Raw genomic sequence first — 22,126 nt, 5'->3', positions numbered from 1 at the left:
CTGTCACCTTGGACCCACCTACAACATGAGGCCGCTTTTCCATTTTTTTTTCCAGGGCCACTTTTAGTTCCCAGTCCCCCCCGTGACAGGTATCTAAGTACCTTCTTAAAGGGGTTGTCCACAGGGGACAGGTGATAAGTATCTTATTTGGGTGGTACATTGGAAACCACAGCAATCACAAGAATGGGGATGTCAGGGTCTCCTTTGTAAATGGAGCAATGGTCACACAGGCGTGCTGCCACTCATTTCAGTTCTATAGGACTGCCAAAAGAAAAGCTTACTACCGCTCTGTGGCTCCGTTCATCTATCTTTACCAGTCTTTTATGAAATCAGTGGTGGAGCAGTGCAGTATGTGTCCCTCCATTCACTCGGAGAACTCACCCACATTTTCATGCTCGGTGGACCTCCCAGAGGTCAGATCCCCACCAAATACATGACTGGTACCAGCGCTGCAGTAAACAGCACCAGCCACATGTTTCAGTGCTTGTTTCCAGCACGCAGAGCTTCTGCAAACAGCTAATCAGCTGGGGTGCCGTGCGTTAGACCGCCGCCAGTCTGATATTGATGGCCTATTCTAAGGATATGCCATCAATTGTTCAGTCCCAGAGAACCCCTCTAAAGTTCTTTTTGTATACTTACATACTCATTTATCATTAACATTGTCCATCTACATCAGTGTATCTTGTATTGTTATAACTAAAATCTTTAATGCATACAGTAAATGATGCAGGACATTATAGGACAGGCATAAGCAACTTTCATTTTGGATGTCTTCTATGTCTTCTATGTCCTGTATATTTCCCACTTATGCTGTGAATGCAAAATTTGTTGAATTGGAAGAAAGCATCTGAAAATCTTGCAGACTTTGTTAAAAATGTTACAATCAGTGTGTACCAAAGATTTCTGCATATGGCTCAACTGTCATAAAACCTGACTTATCACCAATCCACCGGATAGATGATAAGTGTCTGATCAGTGGGGGTCCCATCTCTGTGGTCCCATATACTACATTTGAATGGTGTGATGGTGCGTCCATGCTGCCACTCCATTAATCTCTTTGGGACTTACAAAGATAGCCAAGTTACAGTGCTTGGCTATCTTTGTCAGTCTCAGAGACTTTGAATGGAGCGGCATTATACATGCACTAAACCACCAATACATTCTCATGAATGGTGGGGGTCCCAGTGGTCATATCCCCAGTGACCAGACACATCACCTATCCTGTGCAAGTTCTAGATTATAGGAATTCCTCTAAAGGGGATTTCCAAGTTTTAACCCCTTTTTACCCCCAGCATTTGGTACCCAAGGAAAGAATCATACTAATCTGATCCCTGCCAATCAGTCCGGTGCCTTGGCTGTGTTTGGAGATCTTCTAGTCCCTGGTCTAATTACTTTCGGCTGGTGTATGGACAGGATCATGTGTGCTCGGAGGTGACGTGTCCCCAAGCAGCATGCCACTGATGGGTCATGTACTGCTTGTGTACATGTCATCACCCGTCCGGCGATGCACAGGTAAGCTCTTACCCGTGCCTGTGTCCCGGGAGGCGGTCTGAAATTAAATGCGGTCATCGGGAGCAAGCAGTTCCGAGAACAGCGCGATGAAGGTCCCCGGCGGCTATTCTCAGAACTGCCTGCTCCCGGTGACCGCATTTGATTTCAGACCGCCTCCCGGCACAGGTAAGGGCTTTACATGTGCATTGCCGGACGGGGGGGTCAAGATGGCAGCCCAATGTGTTCGCTGGCGAACACTGCGAACTGACCGTCACTGGTCATCACTGAGTCTAGTCATTGACTGCGGCAGCACACGTGACCTCATCCACACCGAAAGTAAACAGACTGAAGACTGGAAAATCAGTGACCAGGGGAACCAGGGGGCAGGTGAGTATAGTTTTTTCCTTAGGTGCCACACACTAAAGGGCTTAAGTAAAAAGGGGAATAGATCCTGGAAAACCCCCGAAGGATGCTGTATAATATATGAATTTAAAATCTACTGTATATGCTGAGCTGTAGGTGGAATTGATCTGTGCACGCTGTGAAGAGGTCTTAGTTGATTAGGTCTGTGGCCTCCATGGATACTCTCTTAGGCAATCAAAACCTTATTAAGAAAAGGTACTGTACCCAGAAATGGTCTAGAACAGTGGTGGCCGAACCTATGGCACAGGTGCCAGAGGCGGCACTCAGAGCCCTCTTTGTGGGCACCCGCACGCTGGAAAAAGTCTATGGTGTACCGATATGCATTAGACTTCTCCTGCCATTTCAGCACAGGGCGCACTATGAACAGTACAGGCAGCGAATTGAATGCAGGCAGGCTAAATGATAAAGTACAATGATAAATAAGTGGTTTTTGAGTTGCAGTTCGGGCACTCGGTCTCTAAAAGGTTCGCCATCACTGGTCTAGAACATGTATCTTGTGATGATATAAGGATTTATTGGTAGGACCACGAGAGGTCAAGTATCCATATTACGCCTGTGTGAAAGCTGCTTTATTCATCATTATACTTTGGTTTTGTGCACAGGAGCTAGTGAAAGTGCACAAGAGCCTAGTGCTGGAGGTCAGCGACTCAGTCACACATAAAAACAGTCAAAACCTCTACCAGATCTTCCTGAAATACAAAGAGAGGTATGATATTTTCCTTTTCCTTTGGTAATTTCAGATATACGGTAACTGACATAATATTTTACAGTATGCTATAAGTGAATGGGTGACAACGACAAGCCACCCAGAGTGCAGGGAACTACAGCTAAAGCCACATTCACTCAAAGGGATTCTCCAGAATTTAGCAACTGATGACCTATCCTTAGGATAGTTCATCAATTTCAGATCAACAGGTGTCCGACACCCTGCACCCCTACCAATTGTCTTTTCAAGAGAATAGCTCTGGAAATAGGCGCCAGTACAACACAGTTGTGTCCATTGTGTAGTGGATAGAACTAGTAACTGCAGCGCTGCTCCCATTGAAGTGAATAGTGCCGTAGCCAGGTCTATGCACTACGCAGCGGATGGAATGTGTAGTTCCTGTGCTTATTTCTGGCACAGAGCTAATCCAGAATAGCTGGCAAGGGTGGGACACCCAGCGGGTATGCAGGATGTTGAACACCCACTAATCTGTTATTAATAACCTATCCCAGAAATAGGTCATCAGTTGTTAAATTTTGGAAAATCCCTTTAAAGCTTGCGGCACATATGCCAAATGTATCCATAGGCCCCGATTCATCAGGCATGTACCAAAGGGTGCCCTTGGCATCTTTATTTCTGTACAGAGTGGCATAGTAGACCAGCTTAGTGACTGAATGACTATATAGTGGCAGCGTTCCTTCAGAGGTCTATGGCAGGAAACCCTACCAATGTGTGACTCTAATAGAAGTGCAGAGCCATAGATATCATCATATATTATTACTGTAGTACTTATGTTTTATATATGTTTTATGTCATCACATGAGCCTTTTGCACAGTTGTTGATATTTTCCTTTCAAATCAGACTTCTCATTTATGGAGAATACTGTAGTCATGTGGAGTCAGCCATATCTATCCTGGATAGCATCTCCAAAACCAGAGAAGATGTCAGATTAAAGCTAGAGGTAAGTAGACAGTAATTGTTATATTACCAGATGACCGTGCATTTGTAAGCATTTATTAGGAAGTCCATGAATATTTTATCCCGGGTTCTCTGTGCTGGACAATACCCAAAATGTTTTGGGCCATTGCCTAGTAGCAGATGCAGTATCAAGAGGATGAATTTCTGGAAGACCGTACTCATGTGGTGTATGGTGTAGTTACATGGCATCCTGTAGAAGTGCAGACAACGAGCAGTGTAGAAGTGTGCAGAAGAGAAGAGCGGAAGGTCTTAGGCCCCTTGCAGATGAGCGTGTCCGGATTAGGCCCGGATGCGTCCCGGTGCATTGCGGCAAACCCGCGCGAGTAGGTCAGCAATTGCAGTTAGTTTTGACTGCGATTGCGTTCCGTTGTTCAGTTTTGTATCACACGGGTGCAATGTGTTTTGCACGCGCGTGATAAAAAACTGACTGTGGTACCCAGACCCGAACGTCTTCACAGAAGTTCAGGTTTGGGTTCAAGGTTGTGTAGATTGTATTATTTTCCCTTATAACATGCTTATAAGGGAAAATAATAGCATTCTGAATACAGAATGCATAGTAGAGGGGTTAAATAAATAAATAAATATCTAACTCACCTTAATCCACTTGTTCGTGCAGCCGGCATCTCTTCTGTCTTCATCTGTGAGGAAAAGGACCTTTGATGACGTCACTACGCTCATCACATGGTCAGTCACATAATCCATCACCATGGTGATGGATCATGTGATCAATGTAGTGACGTCTTCAAAGGTCCTATTCCTCACAGAACAAGACAGAAGAGATGCTGGCTGCACGAACAAGTGGATTAAGGTGAGTTAGATATTTATTTATTTATTTAACCCCTCCAGCCCTATTTTACTATGTATTCTGTATTCAGAATGCTATTATTTTCCCTTATAACCATGTTACAAGGGAAAATAATAATGATAAGGTCCCCATCCCGATCATCACCTAGCAACCGTGTGTGAAAATAGCACCGCATCCGCACTTGCTTGCGGATGCTTGCGATTTTCACGCAACCCCATTCATTTCTATGGGGCCTGCGTTACGTGAAAAACGCACAAAGAGGAGCATGCTGCGATTTTCACGCAACGCACAAGTGATGTGTGAAAATCACCGCTCATGTGCACGGCCCCATAGAAATGAATGGGTCAGGATTCAGTGCGGGTGCAATGCGTTCACCTCACGCATTGCACCCGCGCGGAAAACTCGCCCGTGTGAAAGGGGCCTTATATTTATTCCACTTTTGCTACGGCAGAAGAACAAGCGTTCATTTCAGATTATGATATAAACAGCATGCCATGATCCAGTTGCCTGCTGTTGGAAACTATTAGCCCAGAGAATCCACCAAGAAGGATATTTTCATCGGAAAATCATTTGTTCTTTTAAAACAGGAATGTTCAAAACGGGCTAATAATGGGAAATTCACCCTGCGAGACCTGCTTGTTGTTCCCATGCAGAGGGTTCTGAAGTATCACTTGCTGCTCCAGGTAAGCACTGGATAAATGATTCTAAAGCTGATCATACGTACAGGATAATGAGCAACAGTGCAGCAGGCCGCCGACAGGGGAGAGCTGTGAGACGGATAGGGGTGGTAGTTTTGGCACAGATAAAGCTAGTATTGGTTTACAGTGGCTGCCCAAACTCTGGCACTCCCTGAGCAGCAGTGAATGCAGGGTGCACGATTCCCTTGGGTCGCACACTAGTCCTTTAGGGACTCCCGCCTGGTAGTAGGCAGAAGGGCAGGTGCAGGGCTGAATAATGGCAGTGGTGCAAGGCAATAACCAGACCAGCATTGAGGTAAAAAATCCAGTCTTCTTTACTAAAGTAGTTAGGCAGTTCATAAAGAAAGACACTGGTAGCATTGAGTTCACGCTCTCCACAGCACATACACAATCTTTCCAAGGCTGAATATGGAACAGCCAACTGCAAGATAGCTGACTTTGAGTCCCTCTATTAAAGAGGACCTGTCACCACTCCTGACTTGCCTGGTTTAATGGCTACATGAATTCCCCATGTAACAACAATTCTGGAGCATCTAGTCTTATGTCTCTATGTTGTGCCATTCCTTTATTATTTCAACTAGAAGTTATGAATGTATTGCTAGCAGTCTGCAGTAAGGGTATCGAGGGGAGGTAACAAGTTGGGGGAGGGGGGGGGGGTACCTGTATAGAATCACTCTATCGAATCAGTGCTGCCATTTTCAGACTGTGCAGGTACAACACCCCAACTTATTACCTCACCTCTGTACCCTTACTGCAGAATGACAGCAATTCGTTCATAACTTGTAGTGCAAATAATAAAGGAATGGTACAACATACAGACATAAGAATAGATGCTCCAAAATTGTTATTACATGGGGGATGCAGGTAGCTATTACAATAGGCATGTCAGGAGTGGTGAAAGGTCCTCTTTCACGCCAAACAAATTTTACAAGTCGACCAAAGGGGTGCACAATTCACAATATGTACTGCAGTTCCCACAGCAGGGTGCAGATCCTGCAGTGGGTAGCTAATCTTTTGTAAAATATACCCTTTCCACTTGCAGCAAGGTCTGTAGCCATAAGCGAGCGTTTGCACTTATTGTATGCCCTTTGCACCAGACCTTTATATTGGCCCTCAACAATCTGTATATTCTGTTCTCTTTCTCTCTCAGAGGATTGCAACTTTTCCAAAGCAAGCAAGAATGGGGGCTCTTTGGAGCAGGCCTCACACTGCACAGGCAACCTGTAGCTTCTCACTCTCTGGCTGCTTGAACTGCAGTAGCCAGCTCCTTCTCCAGAGGGGCCAGGTCCAGCCCTCCTCCTTGTGAGTAGGGCACAATAAACTAAATAGAACAATAAAGCACCGAAAATACATTAACCCAAATAACAAATGTTAACCCTTTGCAGTGGTCGCCTGGCGCACTGCAACTGTCATCTGACAGATCCAAATTAGTGGATATTGTAACCTCCTAGACGGGCTACAAAAAAGTAAAAAATAATGTTAAAAATATACAAAAAAATATAAAAAAATTAAATCACCCCCCCCCCCCCTCCTTTCCCTAGAATAAATACATAAACAACAAAAATATAAACATCATGGGCATCGCCACGTCCGAAAATGCCCGTACGATTAAAATATAAAAATATTTATCCCATACAGCAAATGGTGTAATGGAAAAAAATAATCTAATATGTCACCGATACACATGATATTTATTCAGTGCTGTAGGAAGCTTATGTTATATTGAAATAGAACATTTATTCAGTAAATAATAGAGAATCTCCTAGATGAATGCTTATATGTGTTTTTGTTGCTGAAGTTATTCACAGAGGCTGGGGTGCACAATTTGCAAAGACACATGCTGTAGTCAGCCTACAATCTAGTGTACATGCTGCAGCCTGTCTATAATCTAGTGTACATGCTGTAGTCAGCCTACAAATTTAGTGTACACGCTGTAGTCGGCCTACAATCTAGTGTACATGCTGTAGTCAGCCTACAATCTAGTGTACATGCTGTAGTCAGCCTACAATCTAGTGTACATGCTGTAGTCAGCCTACAATCTAGTGTACATGCTGTAGTCAGCCTACAATCTAGTGTACATGCTGCAGCCTGTCTACAATCTAGTGTACATGCTGCAGCCTGTCTACAATCTAGTGTACATGCTGCAGCCTGTCTACAATCTAGTGTACATGCTGCAGACTGTCTACAATCTAGTGTACATGCTGTAGTCAGTCTACAAATTTAGTGTACATCCAGTAGTCAGTCTACAAATTTAGTGTACACGCTGTAGTCGGCCTACAATCTAGTGTACATGCTGTAGTCAGTCTACAATCTAGTGTACATGCTGTAGTCAGCCTACAATCTAGTGTACATGCTGTAGTCAGTCTACAATCTAGTGTACATGCTGTAGTCAGTCTACAATCTAGTGTACATGCTGTAGTCAGCCTACAATCTAGTGTACATGCTGTAGTCAGTCTACAATCTAGTGTACATGCTGTAGTCAGCCTACAATCTAGTGTACATGCTGTAGTCAGTCTACAATCTAGTGGACATGCTGCAGCCTGTCTACAATCTAGTGTACATGCTATAGTCAGTCTACAATCTAGTGTACATGCTGTAGTCAGTCTACAATCTAGTGTACATGCTGTAGTCAGCCTACAATCTAGTGTACATGCTATAGTCAGTTTACAATCTGGTGTACATGCTATAGTCAGTTTACAATCTGGTGTACATGCTGTAGTCAGCCTACAATCTAGTGTACATGCTGTAGTCAGCCTACAGACTCACACCACCTCCTCTTCTCATCCCTTCTCTGTTGGTGTCCCTCAGGGCTCTGTCCTAGATCCCCTGCTCTTCTCAATCTACACCTTCGGTCTGGGACAGCTCAGAGAGTACCATGGCTTTCAGTATTTACCTCTCTGGTCCAGACATCACCACCTTACTATCCAGAATCCCACAATGCCCATCTTTTATATCCTCCTTCTTCTCTCGCTTTCTAAAACTTAAAATGGATAAAACAGAATTTATAATCTTTCCCCCATCTTGCTTAACCCCCTCAACAGACCTATCTATCACGATCAATGGATGCACACTCTCCCCAGTCAGCCAAGTCCGCTGCCTTGGAGTGACCTTGTATTCTACCCTGTCCTTCAAACCGAACATCCAAGCCCTTTCCACCACCTGCCTCCTACAACTCAAAAATATGTCTCACATCCATGCATTCCTCAACCAGGAGTCTGAAAAATTGCTTGTACATGCCCTCATCATCTCCCTCCTAGACTACTGTAACGTCCTCTTATGTGGCCTTCTGTATAGTACCCTTGCACCCCTTCCATATAGCACCCCGCACCTATCCTCAACTCTGCTGCCCTACTAATCGACCTCTTTCCATGTTACTCCTCTGCTTCTCCTCTCTGTCAGTTCCTTCATTGGCTCACTATTGCCCAGCGAATTCAGTTTAAAATACTAACAAATACATACAAGGCTGTCCACAACCTGTCCCATCCATACATCTTTCAGCTACTTTCCTGATCCCCACACACAATCTCCGATCCTCACAAGACCTCCTTCTCTCCTTGTATCACCTCTTCCCACAATCGCCTCCAGGATTTCTCCCGCACATCCCCCATACTCTGAAACTCTCTACTCCAAAATATCAGACTCTCACCTACAGTGAAAACCTTCAAAAGAAACCTGAAAACCCTCCTCTTCAGACAAGCCTACAACCAATGACTCTGCGGTCTCTATACCGCCATGACCAACTCAACCCGCACCTACTCTGTCCTTCCTCCATACCTTGTAGATTGTAAGCCCTCACGGGCAGGGCCCTCTCTCCTTCTGTCTTAGTTTGTAACTCGTCTTGTTCATGCTTAGTGCAATTATCTGTGTTATGTATGTATACCGCTTATCATATGTACAGCGCTATGGAATGAATGGCGCTTTAATAATAATAATAATAAATAATAATAATAAATGCTGCAGTCTGTCTACAGTGTAGTGTAAATGCTGCAGTCTGTCTAGGGCAGTGATGGCGAACATTTTAGAGACCGAGTGCCCAAACTGCACCCCAAAACCCACATATTTATCACAAAGTGCCAACATGGGAATTTCTCCTGAATACTATGGTCCAGTATAGTATATCTTCCATGTACTTTTCGCTATAAAAGCGTGTTTACACTCAGTGCGCTGCCTGTGGTGTTCATAGTGCGCCTGCGCTGATGAATGGCAGGAAAAGTCCTCCTGCACATGACAGTAGGCGTCCCATTCCCAAATTGCGGACCGCATTTGCGGATCCGCAATACATGGGCACCGTTTCGTGTGCATTCTGCATCACGGATGTAGGCCCATTCACTTGAATGGGTCCGCAAATCCGGAGATGCGGAACGGAAGCACAGAACGGAAACCTACGGAGTGCTTCCATGGGGTTATATCCCGTACTTCCGTTCTGAAAATAGATAGAACATGTCCTATCTTTTTGCAGATCGTGGACCCATTAAAGTGAATGGGTCCGCAATCCACTGCGGCTGCCCCATGGTCGGTGTTCATGCATTGTGGCCCGCAGCACGGCCACAGGGTGCACACATTCATGTGCAGGAGGCACAAGGCATATTGGTACACCATAGACTTTTCCAGGGTGCAAGTGCCCACAGAGAGGGCTCTGAGTGCAGCCTCTGGCACCCGTGCCATAGGTTCGCCATAACTGGTCTAGGGCCTAGTGTAAATGCTGCAGTCTGTCTAGAGCCTAGTGTAAAGGCTGCAGTCTGTCTACAATCTAGTGTACATGCTGCAGTCTGTCTAGAGCCTAGTGTAAAGGCTGCAGTCTGTCTACAGTGTAGTGTAAAGGCTGCAGTCTGTCTACAATCTAGTGTAAAGGCTGCAGTCTGTCTACAATCTAGTGTAAAGGCTGCAGTCTGTCTACAATCTAGTGTAAAGGCTGCAGTCTGTCTACAATCTAGTGTAAAGGCTGCAGTCTGTCTACGGTAGTGTAAAGGCTGCAGTCTGTACGGTCTAGTGTAAAGGCTGCAGTCTGTACGGTCTAGTGTAAAGGCTGCAGTCTGTCTACAGTAGTGTAAAGGCTGCAGTCTGTCTACGGTCTAGTGTAAAGGCTGCAGTCTGTCTACAGTGTAGTGTGAAGGCTGCAGTCTGTCTACAGTGTAGTGTAAATGCTGCAGTCTGTCTACAATCTATTGTAAATGCTGCAGTCTGTCTACAGTCTATTGTAAATGCTGCAGTCTGTCTAGGGCCTAGTGTAAATGCTGCAATCTGTCTGCAGTCTAGTGTAAATGCTGCAGTCTGTCTAGAGCCTAGTGTAAAGGCTGCAGTCTGTCTACAATCTAGTGTAAATGCTGCAGTCTGTCTACAATCTAGTGTAAAGGCTGCAGTCTGTCTACAATCTATTGTAAATGCTGCAGTCTGTCTACGGTCTAGTGTAAATGCTGCAATCTGTCTGCAGTCTAGTGTAAAGGCTGCAGTCTGTCTACGGTCTAGTGTACATGCTGCAGTCTGTCTACAATCTAGTGTAAATGCTGCAGTCTGTCTACAATCTAGTGTACATGCTGTAGTCAGCCTACAATCTAGTGTAAAGGCTGCAGTCTGTCTACAATCTAGTGTAAAGGCTGCAGTCTGTCTACAATCTAGTGTAAAGGCTGCAGTCTGTCTACAATCTAGTGTAAAGGCTGCAGTCTGTCTACAATCTAGTGTAAAGGTTGCAGTCTGTCTACAGTCTAGTGTAAAGGATGCAGTCTGTCTACAGTCTATTGTAAATGCTGCAGTCTGTCTACAATCTAGTGTAAAGGATGCAGTCTGTCTACAGTCTATTGTAAATGCTGCAGTCTGTCTACAATCTAGTGTAAAGGATGCAGTCTGTCTACAGTCTATTGTAAATGCTGCAGTCTGTCTACAATCTAGTGTATTTTTTATTTTTTATTTTTAACTCATTCATATAGCATATTCTGTAGTGCTGTACAGAGATTAGAGGTTGCTGATCCTTGACCTAGAGGATACAGACACAAACTCAAGGAGAACATACCAACTTCATTAACATGTTGTCCCTGGTCAGATTACAATCCAGGACCCAAGCACTGCAAGGAAACAGTGCTTACCACCGAGCCACTGTGCTTCCCCAGTACTTACTGTGCTTACCACAAGCCTTCCTTCCCCAGTACTTACTGTGGTTACCACCAAGCCACTGTGCTTCCCCAGTTCTTGCTGTCCTTACCACCGAGCCACTGTGCTTACCACCGAGCCACTGTGTTTCCCCAGTACTTACTGTGCTTACCACCGAGCCACTGTGCTTCCCCAGTACTTACTGTGGTTACCACCGAGCCACTGTGCTTCCCCAGTACTTACTGTGCTTACCACGAGCCTTCCTTCCCCAGTACTTACTGTGCTTACCACCGAGCCACTGCGCTTCCCCAGTTCTTGCTGTGCTTACCACCGAGCCACTGTGCTTACCACCGAGCCACTGTGTTTCCCCAGTACTTACTGTGCTTACCAACGCGCCAATGTGCTTCCCCAGTACTTACTGTGGTTACCACCGAGCCACTGTGATTCTCCAGTACTTACTGTGCTTACCACCGAGCCTTTGTGCTTCCCCAGTACTTACTGTGCTTACCACTGAGCCACTGTGCTTCCCCAGTACTTACTGTGCTTACCACAAAGCCACTGTGCTTCCCCAGTACTTACTGTGCTTACCACCGAGCCACTGTGCTTCCCCAGTTCTTACTGTGCTTACCACCGAGCCACTGTGCTTCCCCAGTACTTACTGTGCTTACCACTGAGCCACTGTGCTTCCCCAGTACTTACTGTGCTTACCACTGAGCCACTGTGCTTCCCCAGTACTTACTGTATTTACCACCGAGCCACTGTGCTTCCCCAGTTCTTACTGTGCTTACCACTGAGCCACTGTGCTTCCCCAATACTTACTGTACTTACCTCCGAGCCACTGTGCTTCCCCAGTACTTACTGTGCTTACCACTGAGCCACTGTGCTTCCCCAGTACTTACTGTACTTACCTCCGAGCCACTGTGCTTCCCCAGTACTTAACTGTGTTTACCATCGAGCCACTGTGCTTCCCTAACACTTACTGTGCTTACCACTGAGCCACTGTGCTTCCCCAGTACTTACTGTACTTACCTCCGAGCCACTGTGCTTCCCCAGTACTTACTGTGCTTACCACTGAGCCACTGTGCTTCCCCAGTACTTACTGTACTTACCTCCGAGCCACTGTGCTTCCCCAGTACTTAACTGTGTTTACCATCGAGCCACTGTGCTTCCCTAACACTTACTGTGCTTACCACCGAGCCACTGTCCTTCCCCAGTACTTACTGTGCTTCCCTAGTACTTACTGTGCTTACCACCGAGCCACTCTGCTTCCCTAGTACTTACTGTGCTTACCACCGAGCCACTCTGCTTCCCTAGTACTTACTGTGCTTAGCACCAAGCCACTGTGCTTCCCCAGTACTTTTCTTTATTCCACATACACTTATGTTAATTTTTTATTTAACTGTTGTAACCAAGGGCATCCAAATAATTTTTGTATCCTGAGAGAGTAACTGAACTTTTGTACAAACTTTTAATATGTTGTCCCTCCCTAACCCCCTGAAAAATATTTTTCGAATATACTTTATTTATTAATTTTCTATTTTTACAGTACTTTTTCAACTGCTGGCATAGCACATGGGTACCCTGTACCCATCTACTATGCCAGGATTAGCTGAGAGGAGCGGCTGCTGCTTCTGCCTGCTATGCTAAGCTAGCAGCTGACATGCAGTTCTCTTAGCTTAGCGGAGCAGGCAGACGCAGGAGACGCTCCTCTCAGCTAATCCTGGTACAGTAGATGGGTTCAGGGTACCCATGTGCTAGGCCAGCAGTTAGTAATAGTCCAGGGAGAAAAGAGTGCTCCTGCCCGTACTCCCTGCGCTCCTGCGGCCCCTTTCATAAAATGAGTACTCCGTACACCGCTGACAGCTCAGTGGTATAGGGAAAACTGAGTTTTAGCGCACCGGTGAATAGTGTGCTTTAGTGGTGAAAGTACGTACTATAAAAATAGAAAATTAATAAATGAAGTATATTAGAAAAATATTTACAAAAGTTTAGTTACTCTTGAAGCCTTGTATTTTAGCTACTCCTTCATCATATGGGGTTTTATTGAACTCTGACTACATGTATTATACAGATCTAGCTGCTGTTATTTTAAAAATTGTATTCTACGGTTTTCAAGCCAGGACCCGGATCTGAATACTTTTGTAATTGCATATAATAAAAAATGTAGCACAGCCACTGTGTTATTTAATAAAATGTATCTGTATAGCGCCCCCTCATTTCTTTGCCCAGCTCACTGAGAAGGTCGCACATGCTCAGTTTGATCCTTCAACTGCCTCCTGAACTGTGATAGGACGTTACGCCGTATGGGAGACTTATTTTTTATGTTTATATTATGGGCATTTTCGGACACCGCAATGCCTGTGATATTTTCTTCAATTGTTTCTTTTTATTTTCGTTTTTAGGGGGGTGATTTGAACTTTAATATTTTTTTGAGCTTCTGGGAGCAACAGGGGCATTGCCGTTACTTCTAGAGGCTCAACTCTCTCTGCAACTGCCGTGCCCTCTGCACTTTGACAGTGCCAGTTGTGATGACGTTTACCCTGCCTGGCCCTGTCAGTGAAAGTGCAGAGGGCACAGAAGCTGCCGAGAGAGCAGCGCCTCTAGGTGTAATGGTAACGCCCCCGTTGCTCCTAGGGCTCGTGCATATATTAAAACATCATTTGTCTCAGCAATGTGGGCACATATGAACATGGGACCAACACAGACGCCTTCAGCTGCCAAGTGCACATGTAACAGGTCAGCCAGTGTCATAGGTACAAAACTGCTGACAGATGCAATTATCTACAATAAATGTAAAAGAAATCTGGTGCATTTGCAATAGTAAACCTGCCCCATAGTGTATCAGTGTTGCGTTTCTTCTCTTTTTCTTTATTTTTTTAGTTTCAAGTGACTTTACTATTTTCGTTATCATTACTTTGAATTCATGGCTGAAGACTTTTAAATTGAGAGATGAAGCAATTGACGCCAGGCTTAGATTAAATATTATAGTTCAGTCTGTAAGGAGTGGGCATCCTTCAGGTAAGCATTTAATTAGGGCAGGAAGATATAGTGCAATCTGCATTTGATGGCTGTTTGGAGGCTGATTAGCACCAGAAGAGATATATAAGTCTTGCCGTGTCTCTGACCCGCTGCTGATGCTGGAGAACTGTCACTTTGACAAACAAGTACTGCTTTAGCCCACAGAACAAACTGCACTCGGAGGAGATTGCGTTATTTATTCATGCTTTTTGCATTCTCAAATGCTAGCAGTTTCAATATTTGCAGAGTAGTCTGAGAGGCTGAGCGTATAGTCATGTATTCTTCCCTATGAATTTGCCTTCTTACTTAATGTATTGCTCTGTAATCACCCACTTTATTGTTTCAAACATTGAACTGTACAGATTTGTAAATTCTCTATTTTAGTTCACTTAAGTGCTGCTGATGGGTCCGTTTTCCCGTAAAGCTTTTTCAATCTGTTATCATCTACAGCCATACATAACCCTCATCGCAACTACTCCCTGAAACATAGTAAACCTCTCCCTCATAATGTGAGAATTACCGAACTATAGCGCCACAAATTGCAGGGCATTACACCCTTTCCATAGAAAAGCATACTGTCTGAATTAAGTGTGTCAAAGGGATAGGCAATATTATACACACATTTTCAAGGTCATTTGTTAAGACCGGCGTTTTAGATGCCGGTCTTAATAAAGACCTGCACTGGCGGTGGATCCGACGAAGTTATGTAGAGGCGCCTTCTACATAACTTAGGCGGATCCACCGCCGCGTCTAAATGTAAGACACACTTCCTAGCTGTCTTACATTTAGACCATTTTCCGCGCCTAAAACAGGCGTAGAAAATTGTAAATGAGACGTCCCTGAAGGCCCTCCGCCGCCCATGGCACTGACAATGTCCCTTCTGACGGAGGTAGATATACAGATTTTCAACTTCACTGAGGGATCAGGTTACAACTCCTTGGGTGGGAGGGGAAAAGAGCGGCAACAGAGACACAGACATGAACACACAACCATTCTAGTATGTGTTCTGCTATCTCACCCTAGTATTGGATTCACAGCTACACTGCACATTGCTGCTGAATAATCTGCAGAGGGGAGAAAAAAGCAAGATACAAGTCATATAATGGCCAGATACAGTGTTGTCCTTTATGTACATACACCTGGCACTCATTTTGAAAGGTCACCTGTAGCACTTTTTAATAAGTAAGAAAAAAATAAAGTTAAAGAGGTTATCCCACGAACAGCATTTATGACTTATCCACACCATAGATAATAATAAACAGGGATCTCCAAGTGTCCTGTCTGAAGGAAGGGATAGTGTGCACGTCTGTCCACCGCTCCATTCACTTCTGTGGGACTGGTGAAGTTCTGTTTACGTCAGTCCTATTAAATACATATCTTAGAGCTGATAAGCCTGGTGGACTTACTTTGACCATACATATCAGGATGCCTGTATAATCCTTTTTAAAAGTTTTCTCTCCTGATATTAAAGGAAACCTGTCACCTGGATTTTGTGAATAGACCTCAGGATATGGGCTGCTAGATGGCCGCTAGCACAACCGCAATATCCAGTCCCCATAGCTCTGTGTGCTTTTATTGTCTCAAATAAACTATTTGATAGATATGCAAATTAAATGTGTCCTGTCCCTGAGATGAGTCCAGCGTGAAGGAGCCCAGCACCACCCCGCATCCTCCGAATGTTCTTCTTGCTCCCCGACGTCACAAAGCTAGAGCGCCGTAATCTTGCGATGCGAGAGCTAGCGCATGTGCAGTTTGTTCCCTGAGGCTGATGCTAGCACAGTGAAGGAACACTATGCCAACACTACGCGTGCGCTAGCTCGCACATCGCGAGATTACGGCACTCTAGCTTTGTAACATCGAGGAGCAAGGAGGAGTTTCAGAGGATGCGGAGCGGTGCTGGGCTCCTTCACGCTGGACTCATCTAATGTTAATTTGCATATCTATCAAATCGTTTTTTTGAAACAATAGAAGCAGACAGAGCTATGGGGACTGGATACAGTGGAAACCCCCAAAAAGTGACCCCATTTTGGAAACTACACCCCTCCCCTCAATGAATCTTTCAAGGTGTGTAGTGAACACTTTGACCTCAAAGGTGTTTCCTAGAATTAGGAAACACTTAGCAGTGAAAATGAAAAATAGCTTTTTTTTCTAGAAAAAGTTGCTTTACACCCACATTTTTCACTTTCCCAAATGCTAACAAAACAAAATTCACCCAGCATTTTATTCCCCATTTCCCCCCGAATACGGAAACACCCCATATGTTCTCAAAAAATGATGCATTGGCGCACAGCAGGGCTCTAGAGTCAAACAGTAAAATATGGATTTTGCTGACCTGAATTGGCAGACATTGATTTTAGGTACCATGTCGCATAAAAAAAATTCCTGAGGTCCCCAGAAATTAAAACCCCCCAGAAATGAGCACATTTTAGAAAGAGCACCCCCGTACAAACATTTTAAGTGTTGGAAACTGTACTTTTCAGCAAACAGGTGTCTCACAGAAGGCAGAAACACTTGTTAAAGGATTTTAAAGCACACATTTGTTAAAGGATAACTGTCACATTTACAATTTTCATATATGTAGTTACTAATAACATGACATTCCAGAATCAGTTACTATTAGACTGACTTACCCCATATTTAATAAGATTCAGCCCTTAGCAACCAGTCTGCATAAAACTGCAATCTCACTATTCAGTTAAGATGGCCGCCACTGCCCTCACCCTGAGGTTAATCCCGCCTGCCCTCACTACCCACAATGCATTGAGCTCCTCACATGCACTAGCCAGTAACAATATCCCCCCCAAAAGTGTCAGTAACCAGCGCCCTCCCCCCCTAAAGGGTTAATCTCCTGCAGCACAAAGGGGTCCTCTCACCACATGTTGCTTTCATTTATACACTGAGCAGACGGCAGATCTCCCTTCCCTGGTCTGAGCTGCTCCAACTCTGCATTCTCCAGCTCTGCTGAGTGAGGGAGCGTCTGCCAAGTGCAGGGACAGGGAGAAGTGCACACAGCCCAGGCACTGTTATCAGCTGCTGGGGAGGACCTGGCTTTAATCATTTACTTACAGTCCCTGGCTGTCAGCAATGTGACCTTGCACGCTGCCTGCTTCTGCGTCCTCCGTCCTTCAACACATAGACGGACCATGCCTAGCAACCTGATTTTAAGCAGAGGTAAAAATAGGCAGTACAGGGAACAAACATGTGGAATTAAGGGGTAATTGAGTACACAGTGAAAAGTTGAAATAGGGCGACCAAGGAGATATTAATCACCACAATCGAATACGCAAAAAATTACTAGAAGACCCCAATTTTTTACTTTCACAAGGGGTTAAAGGAGAAAATGCACCCCAGTATGTGTTACCCATTCCCCCCTCCCCATTCAGGAAACACCCCATATGCTCTTGTAGCCTGCTGTATGGGCGCACAGCAGACAAACAGCAAAATATGGATTTTGCTGGCAGGCCTGAATTGGCAGACATGGATTTCAGGTGCCATGTTGCATTAAAAAAATTCCTGAGGTCCACAGAAATAAAAAGTCCCAAGAAGTGACCCCATTCTGGAAAGTGAACCCCTGTATGAACATTTTAAGGGGTGGAAAGGGAACTTTTGACCTCACAGGTGTTTCACAGAAATTAATATGTAGTGGTTTGTGAAAAGTGAATCTGTAAGCTATGCGGACTAAATCAGAGATATAAGGTGGTAAAACTACAGGGTACATCATGGATGAAATTAAATTAATACTCCATGGATGAGTGGTAGATTTTAAAACACTCCTGCATGCACGGGCCAAGTTTTTTAGGGCAGGTTTCGCACTGGTAAACAATGTCTTTCCTTATCCCCCTTTTGGAACACACATGCTGATGTAGGGTTCTGATCAATTAATTGTTAGGCGTATAAATTGGTTTTGGGCCACCATTTAATTTACAAAATCTTCAGAGAAGAAGATTTTTAAAAAATCTAGTTCGGTGAAGCCCGCACAGTCTCTCTGTATTCCGGAGCTGCCCTCAAAATCCGTAATTTGGGGCTGATAATCGTCAGGGGGTGGGGTCCATTTGGACTCACTCTGGGGGGGCTGCCTCAGCTGTTGTTCTGGGGCGCCTTCTAGAGGGTCTCTCATCAGAGGATGATGATGATGAGGGGGTAGAGGAGTAGAGGAAAGTGGCATCCTCTTCTCCCTCACTGGCAGACTCAGTATCGGAGGCAATCATGGCGTATACTCGGTAGGACGAGTGTACTCGTTGGGATGGACAGGCCATTTTTATTTTATTGGAGTGTGACTTGTGAAATGTGTAAACCTTTATTTAGTGTGAGGGGTGTATGCTGTGTTTTCACTCGTGAAGGGGCTTGTAATAAATTTGAAATATAGAGAAAGATGTTGCGTGCATGCTAAAATGTACACTAACACTACCTAACTAAAATTGAATTCTATGGAGATTTATATATATATATATATATATATATATAAAAATAACTACACAGAAAAAAAGGAAGGGGGGGAGGCGGTAAGAGACAGGGAACGGGATGGAGGGTGGTTTAGGGATCTGGAGCAGCTGAAAAAAAAAGCAAAAAAACGGGCAGTAATTCCAGATGTTCTTCTTTTTTTCTTTCAGCAGTAAAAGCTCAAATCGCAGTGGTGGTGCACCACAATTCCCAGCAAGCCAACAAGCAGCACAGAGAAGCACAGAACCTCTCTGCATGCAGTCACCAACTAGAATGGCTGCCTACAGAGAGGTTCAGCCCTTTCCTGTGCTGCTATAGCGCTGCAATTGGCTGGAGCGTTGTTCCAGTCAATTGCAATGCTGGCAGGGAACGCCAAACACTGGAGTCCCCTGCCTCACCTCGGAGGAGACCGGTGCTGACTAGTTCAGCATCGGTTACCTCCCCATAACCAGCCCCCCCCCCCCCGGCTTCCTTCTGCTTCTGGCGCTGCAATGTGCCGGTCTTCATTAACAAGCCAATCGCAGCGTTTGGAGCTGCAGGGGGGCGGATAGACACCATGCTGCCCTTACCCTGCCCCGATTCCCCTGCGATCCTGCCCCAGCACCCGGCGAATCTTGCGCCGTACATGTAGGGCGCTGGTCTTTAAGTCACGTCTAGCTGCGCCGCACATGTATTGCGCGGGTCCTTAAGGGGTTAAAGAAAGTCACCCCCTCTGAGATTATGAGGGAAATGCAATTGAAGAATGGGAGCAGGGCATATAGGGCCTTCAATATCCTATTCTAAACTATAGACAGCAGTATCCAAATAGTGGGAAGGCTAAGGCAGATTTGATTTATTGTTTGCAGATAAAGGACCCTGGGGTGCTGCAGAGAAATACATACAGTATGTAGTAAAACGGAGGCACGGATGTATGTTTTTCATTATTCATTTAAAGAGTGAGATAGACAACTTTAGGATTTATGATAGTTCATCTGTTGATTATCCTTATAGTAATTATAGTAATACTGAATGAATGCAGGTAAGGAAGATATGGGAAAAGCTATTACTGTAGATATGCAGTGGATGGATAAGAATAAAAATCCTATGGATTGAAGCAAAGAAAAATTGAGAAAATACTGGCTCCCACTGATGGGAAAGAATTTCCAAATATTAAATTGATGCTCATGTATCAATTTCTGTGGCTTGTCAGCGGAATCACAGAAAGCAAGGAATAACTTTTAATAGCTAATTTAATATTAAATCACTTCATATTACTCTGAGATACCAGTAAGCGACAATCCATATCTCATATTTTATATTTATGAGCCATAAACACAAAACCAAATCTACAAAGGGAGACCAACATAATGGTTGCACGAGGGAAAGATGTCCCTGCCAGATCCCTGGCTAATACCTCAACCCACAGGAACACCCTGATGGTGGGTGGCCTGTGGTCCCTCGCCGTATGATAATCAATGGACACCGAAAAAAAAAGGAAAAACACATAATTGTTAGCGCATAAATCTCAGATGAACATGATCACAGCGGGGATACCAAGTCTCAAACAAACAGGAGCGTAACGGGGATACCAACAAAGTTGTTTCTCATTATTATGCCCACATGATTATATATAGAAAAATCTAAGTAGTACTTCATACTCCAATAACATGATAAATTATCCAGAGGGGCAAAGAAGATCAAAACTAAGTATGTCGATCAATCCTTCAGCCTGGTGCATGATTTTAACCACATATAGTCCCACAGTTCATGATCAATTTAATAAATATTCATCAATATACATAAGAACAGATAGTGGTCTGAAGGACCTCTCACGTATGTATTGGATGAATACCTGATATGACCGGTACTCCGGGGCCCAACACTATATGGATGCGTCCCCAGTGCCTGATCTTGCCCCTTCTTTTAGTGCTCACTCATACACTACATACGGTATCCGGCTAATGGTGCACACGCCAATTCCACGTGTCGATACTGGAAATCCGATCAGTGGAACGCAAAAGCACTCCACTTAAAGAAAACGCATTCCACATACCGTTGATTGATTACCATACAATAATCACGTTTTCTTATAATGGTTTCTTTTGGATTACATTTTGACCATAACCTGTTTTTGTTTTGATGAATAATTACCCCATATTATTCCCCTGATGAACCACTAATTGGGGAAACGCGTTGGAAGTGTTTAGGGTAACGAGAGGGTGAGACAGGGTAGGCACGGGACCACAGGCCACCCAACATCAGGGTGTTCCTGTGGGTTGAGGTATTAGCCAGGGATCTGTCAGGGACATCTTTCCCTAGTGCACCCATTATGTTGGTCTACCCTTGTAGATTTGGTTTTGTGTTTATGGTTCATAAATATAAAATATGAGATATGGATTTTCGCTTACTGGTATCTCAGAGTAATATGAAGTGATTTAATATTAAATTAGCTATTAAAAGTTAAGTTTTATTTCTTGCTTTCTGTGATTCTGAAGAATTTTATCTACATTAGAGCTCTAGACCTGGAGATTTATCGGTTTATATGATAGGAAATAAGGCACCTGCAAAACCTGGGAGAGGTAAAGAAATAAAGTAATGTCTTATTAAACTTGTTTTTTTATATATCTGAATAATGTATTTAGATGTACCTACATGGTGAAGTTCCATACGCATTCCTGGATTGTATAAAAAATCAAAAACATATATAAAGGCACAAAACATTATATTATATCATTTATAATAAAAAAATGTTCCAGCTTTGTACCACAATTTGTATTTAATTCAATGTTTTTCAAGATTGCTGCTTGTTGTCGATGGGTAGGGATTTTTTTTCTCTACATATTATGTTCCTAATACTTCACGCAGCTACTTTCAGTCTATGAATTAATTTGTGAACCAACTACAGAACATCAGAAGCACACATGCTTGCTATAATGCACTGGATCAGACTAGGTGTTCATTATCAGGCTGGTTTTCAAAGTGGATTGCCTAGAGTGGAGCTAATCATGGTAAACTACACGTTATCCACGAATTATAATATAGTGTACAGACCCATGTACTACAGCTTTTTATATATTTAATCTACAGGCTGTGTCCACATCTGCGTAATATACAAGTTGTGTTCACTTCTGCGTAATGTACAGGCTGTGTCCACTTGTGCGTAATGTACAGGTTGTGTTCACATCTTTGTAATATACAGGCTGTGTTCACATCTGCATAATGTTCAGGCTGTGTTCACATCTGCATAATGTTCAGGCTGTGTTCACATCTGCGTAATGTACATGCTGTGTTCACATCTGCGTAATGTACAGGCTGTGTTCACATCTGCGTAATGTACAGGCTGTGTTCACATCTGCGTAATGCACAGGCTATGTTCACATCTGAATAATGTACAGGCTGTGTTCATATCTGCATAATGTACAGGCTGTGTTCACATCGGCGTAATGTACAGGCTGTGTTCACATCTGTGTAATGTACAGGCTGTGTTCACATCTGCGTAATGTACA

The 22,126-nt window shown here is 44.1% G+C and overlaps 1 protein-coding gene across 2 annotated transcripts in view; it reads left to right on the top strand.

Moving 5' to 3' along the window:
* Positions 1–22,126, top strand: part of VAV3 (vav guanine nucleotide exchange factor 3) — a 207,952-nt gene that overhangs the window by 86,399 nt on the left and 99,427 nt on the right. For both annotated transcript variants that reach the window (XM_044302172.1, XM_044302173.1), the window contains exons 8-10: positions 2,517–2,620; positions 3,480–3,579; positions 4,989–5,084. In XM_044302172.1, coding sequence (XP_044158107.1) covers positions 2,517–2,620; positions 3,480–3,579; positions 4,989–5,084 — 300 coding nt within the window. The remainder of the gene's footprint in view (positions 1–2,516; positions 2,621–3,479; positions 3,580–4,988; positions 5,085–22,126) is intronic.

The sequence above is a fragment of the Bufo gargarizans genome, chromosome 7 (assembly GCF_014858855.1).
Source record: "Bufo gargarizans isolate SCDJY-AF-19 chromosome 7, ASM1485885v1, whole genome shotgun sequence".
Taxonomy (NCBI): domain Eukaryota; kingdom Metazoa; phylum Chordata; class Amphibia; order Anura; family Bufonidae; genus Bufo; species Bufo gargarizans.
Note: the sequence above shows the minus strand (reverse complement) of the source record. Positions and strands in the feature narration are given on the sequence as shown.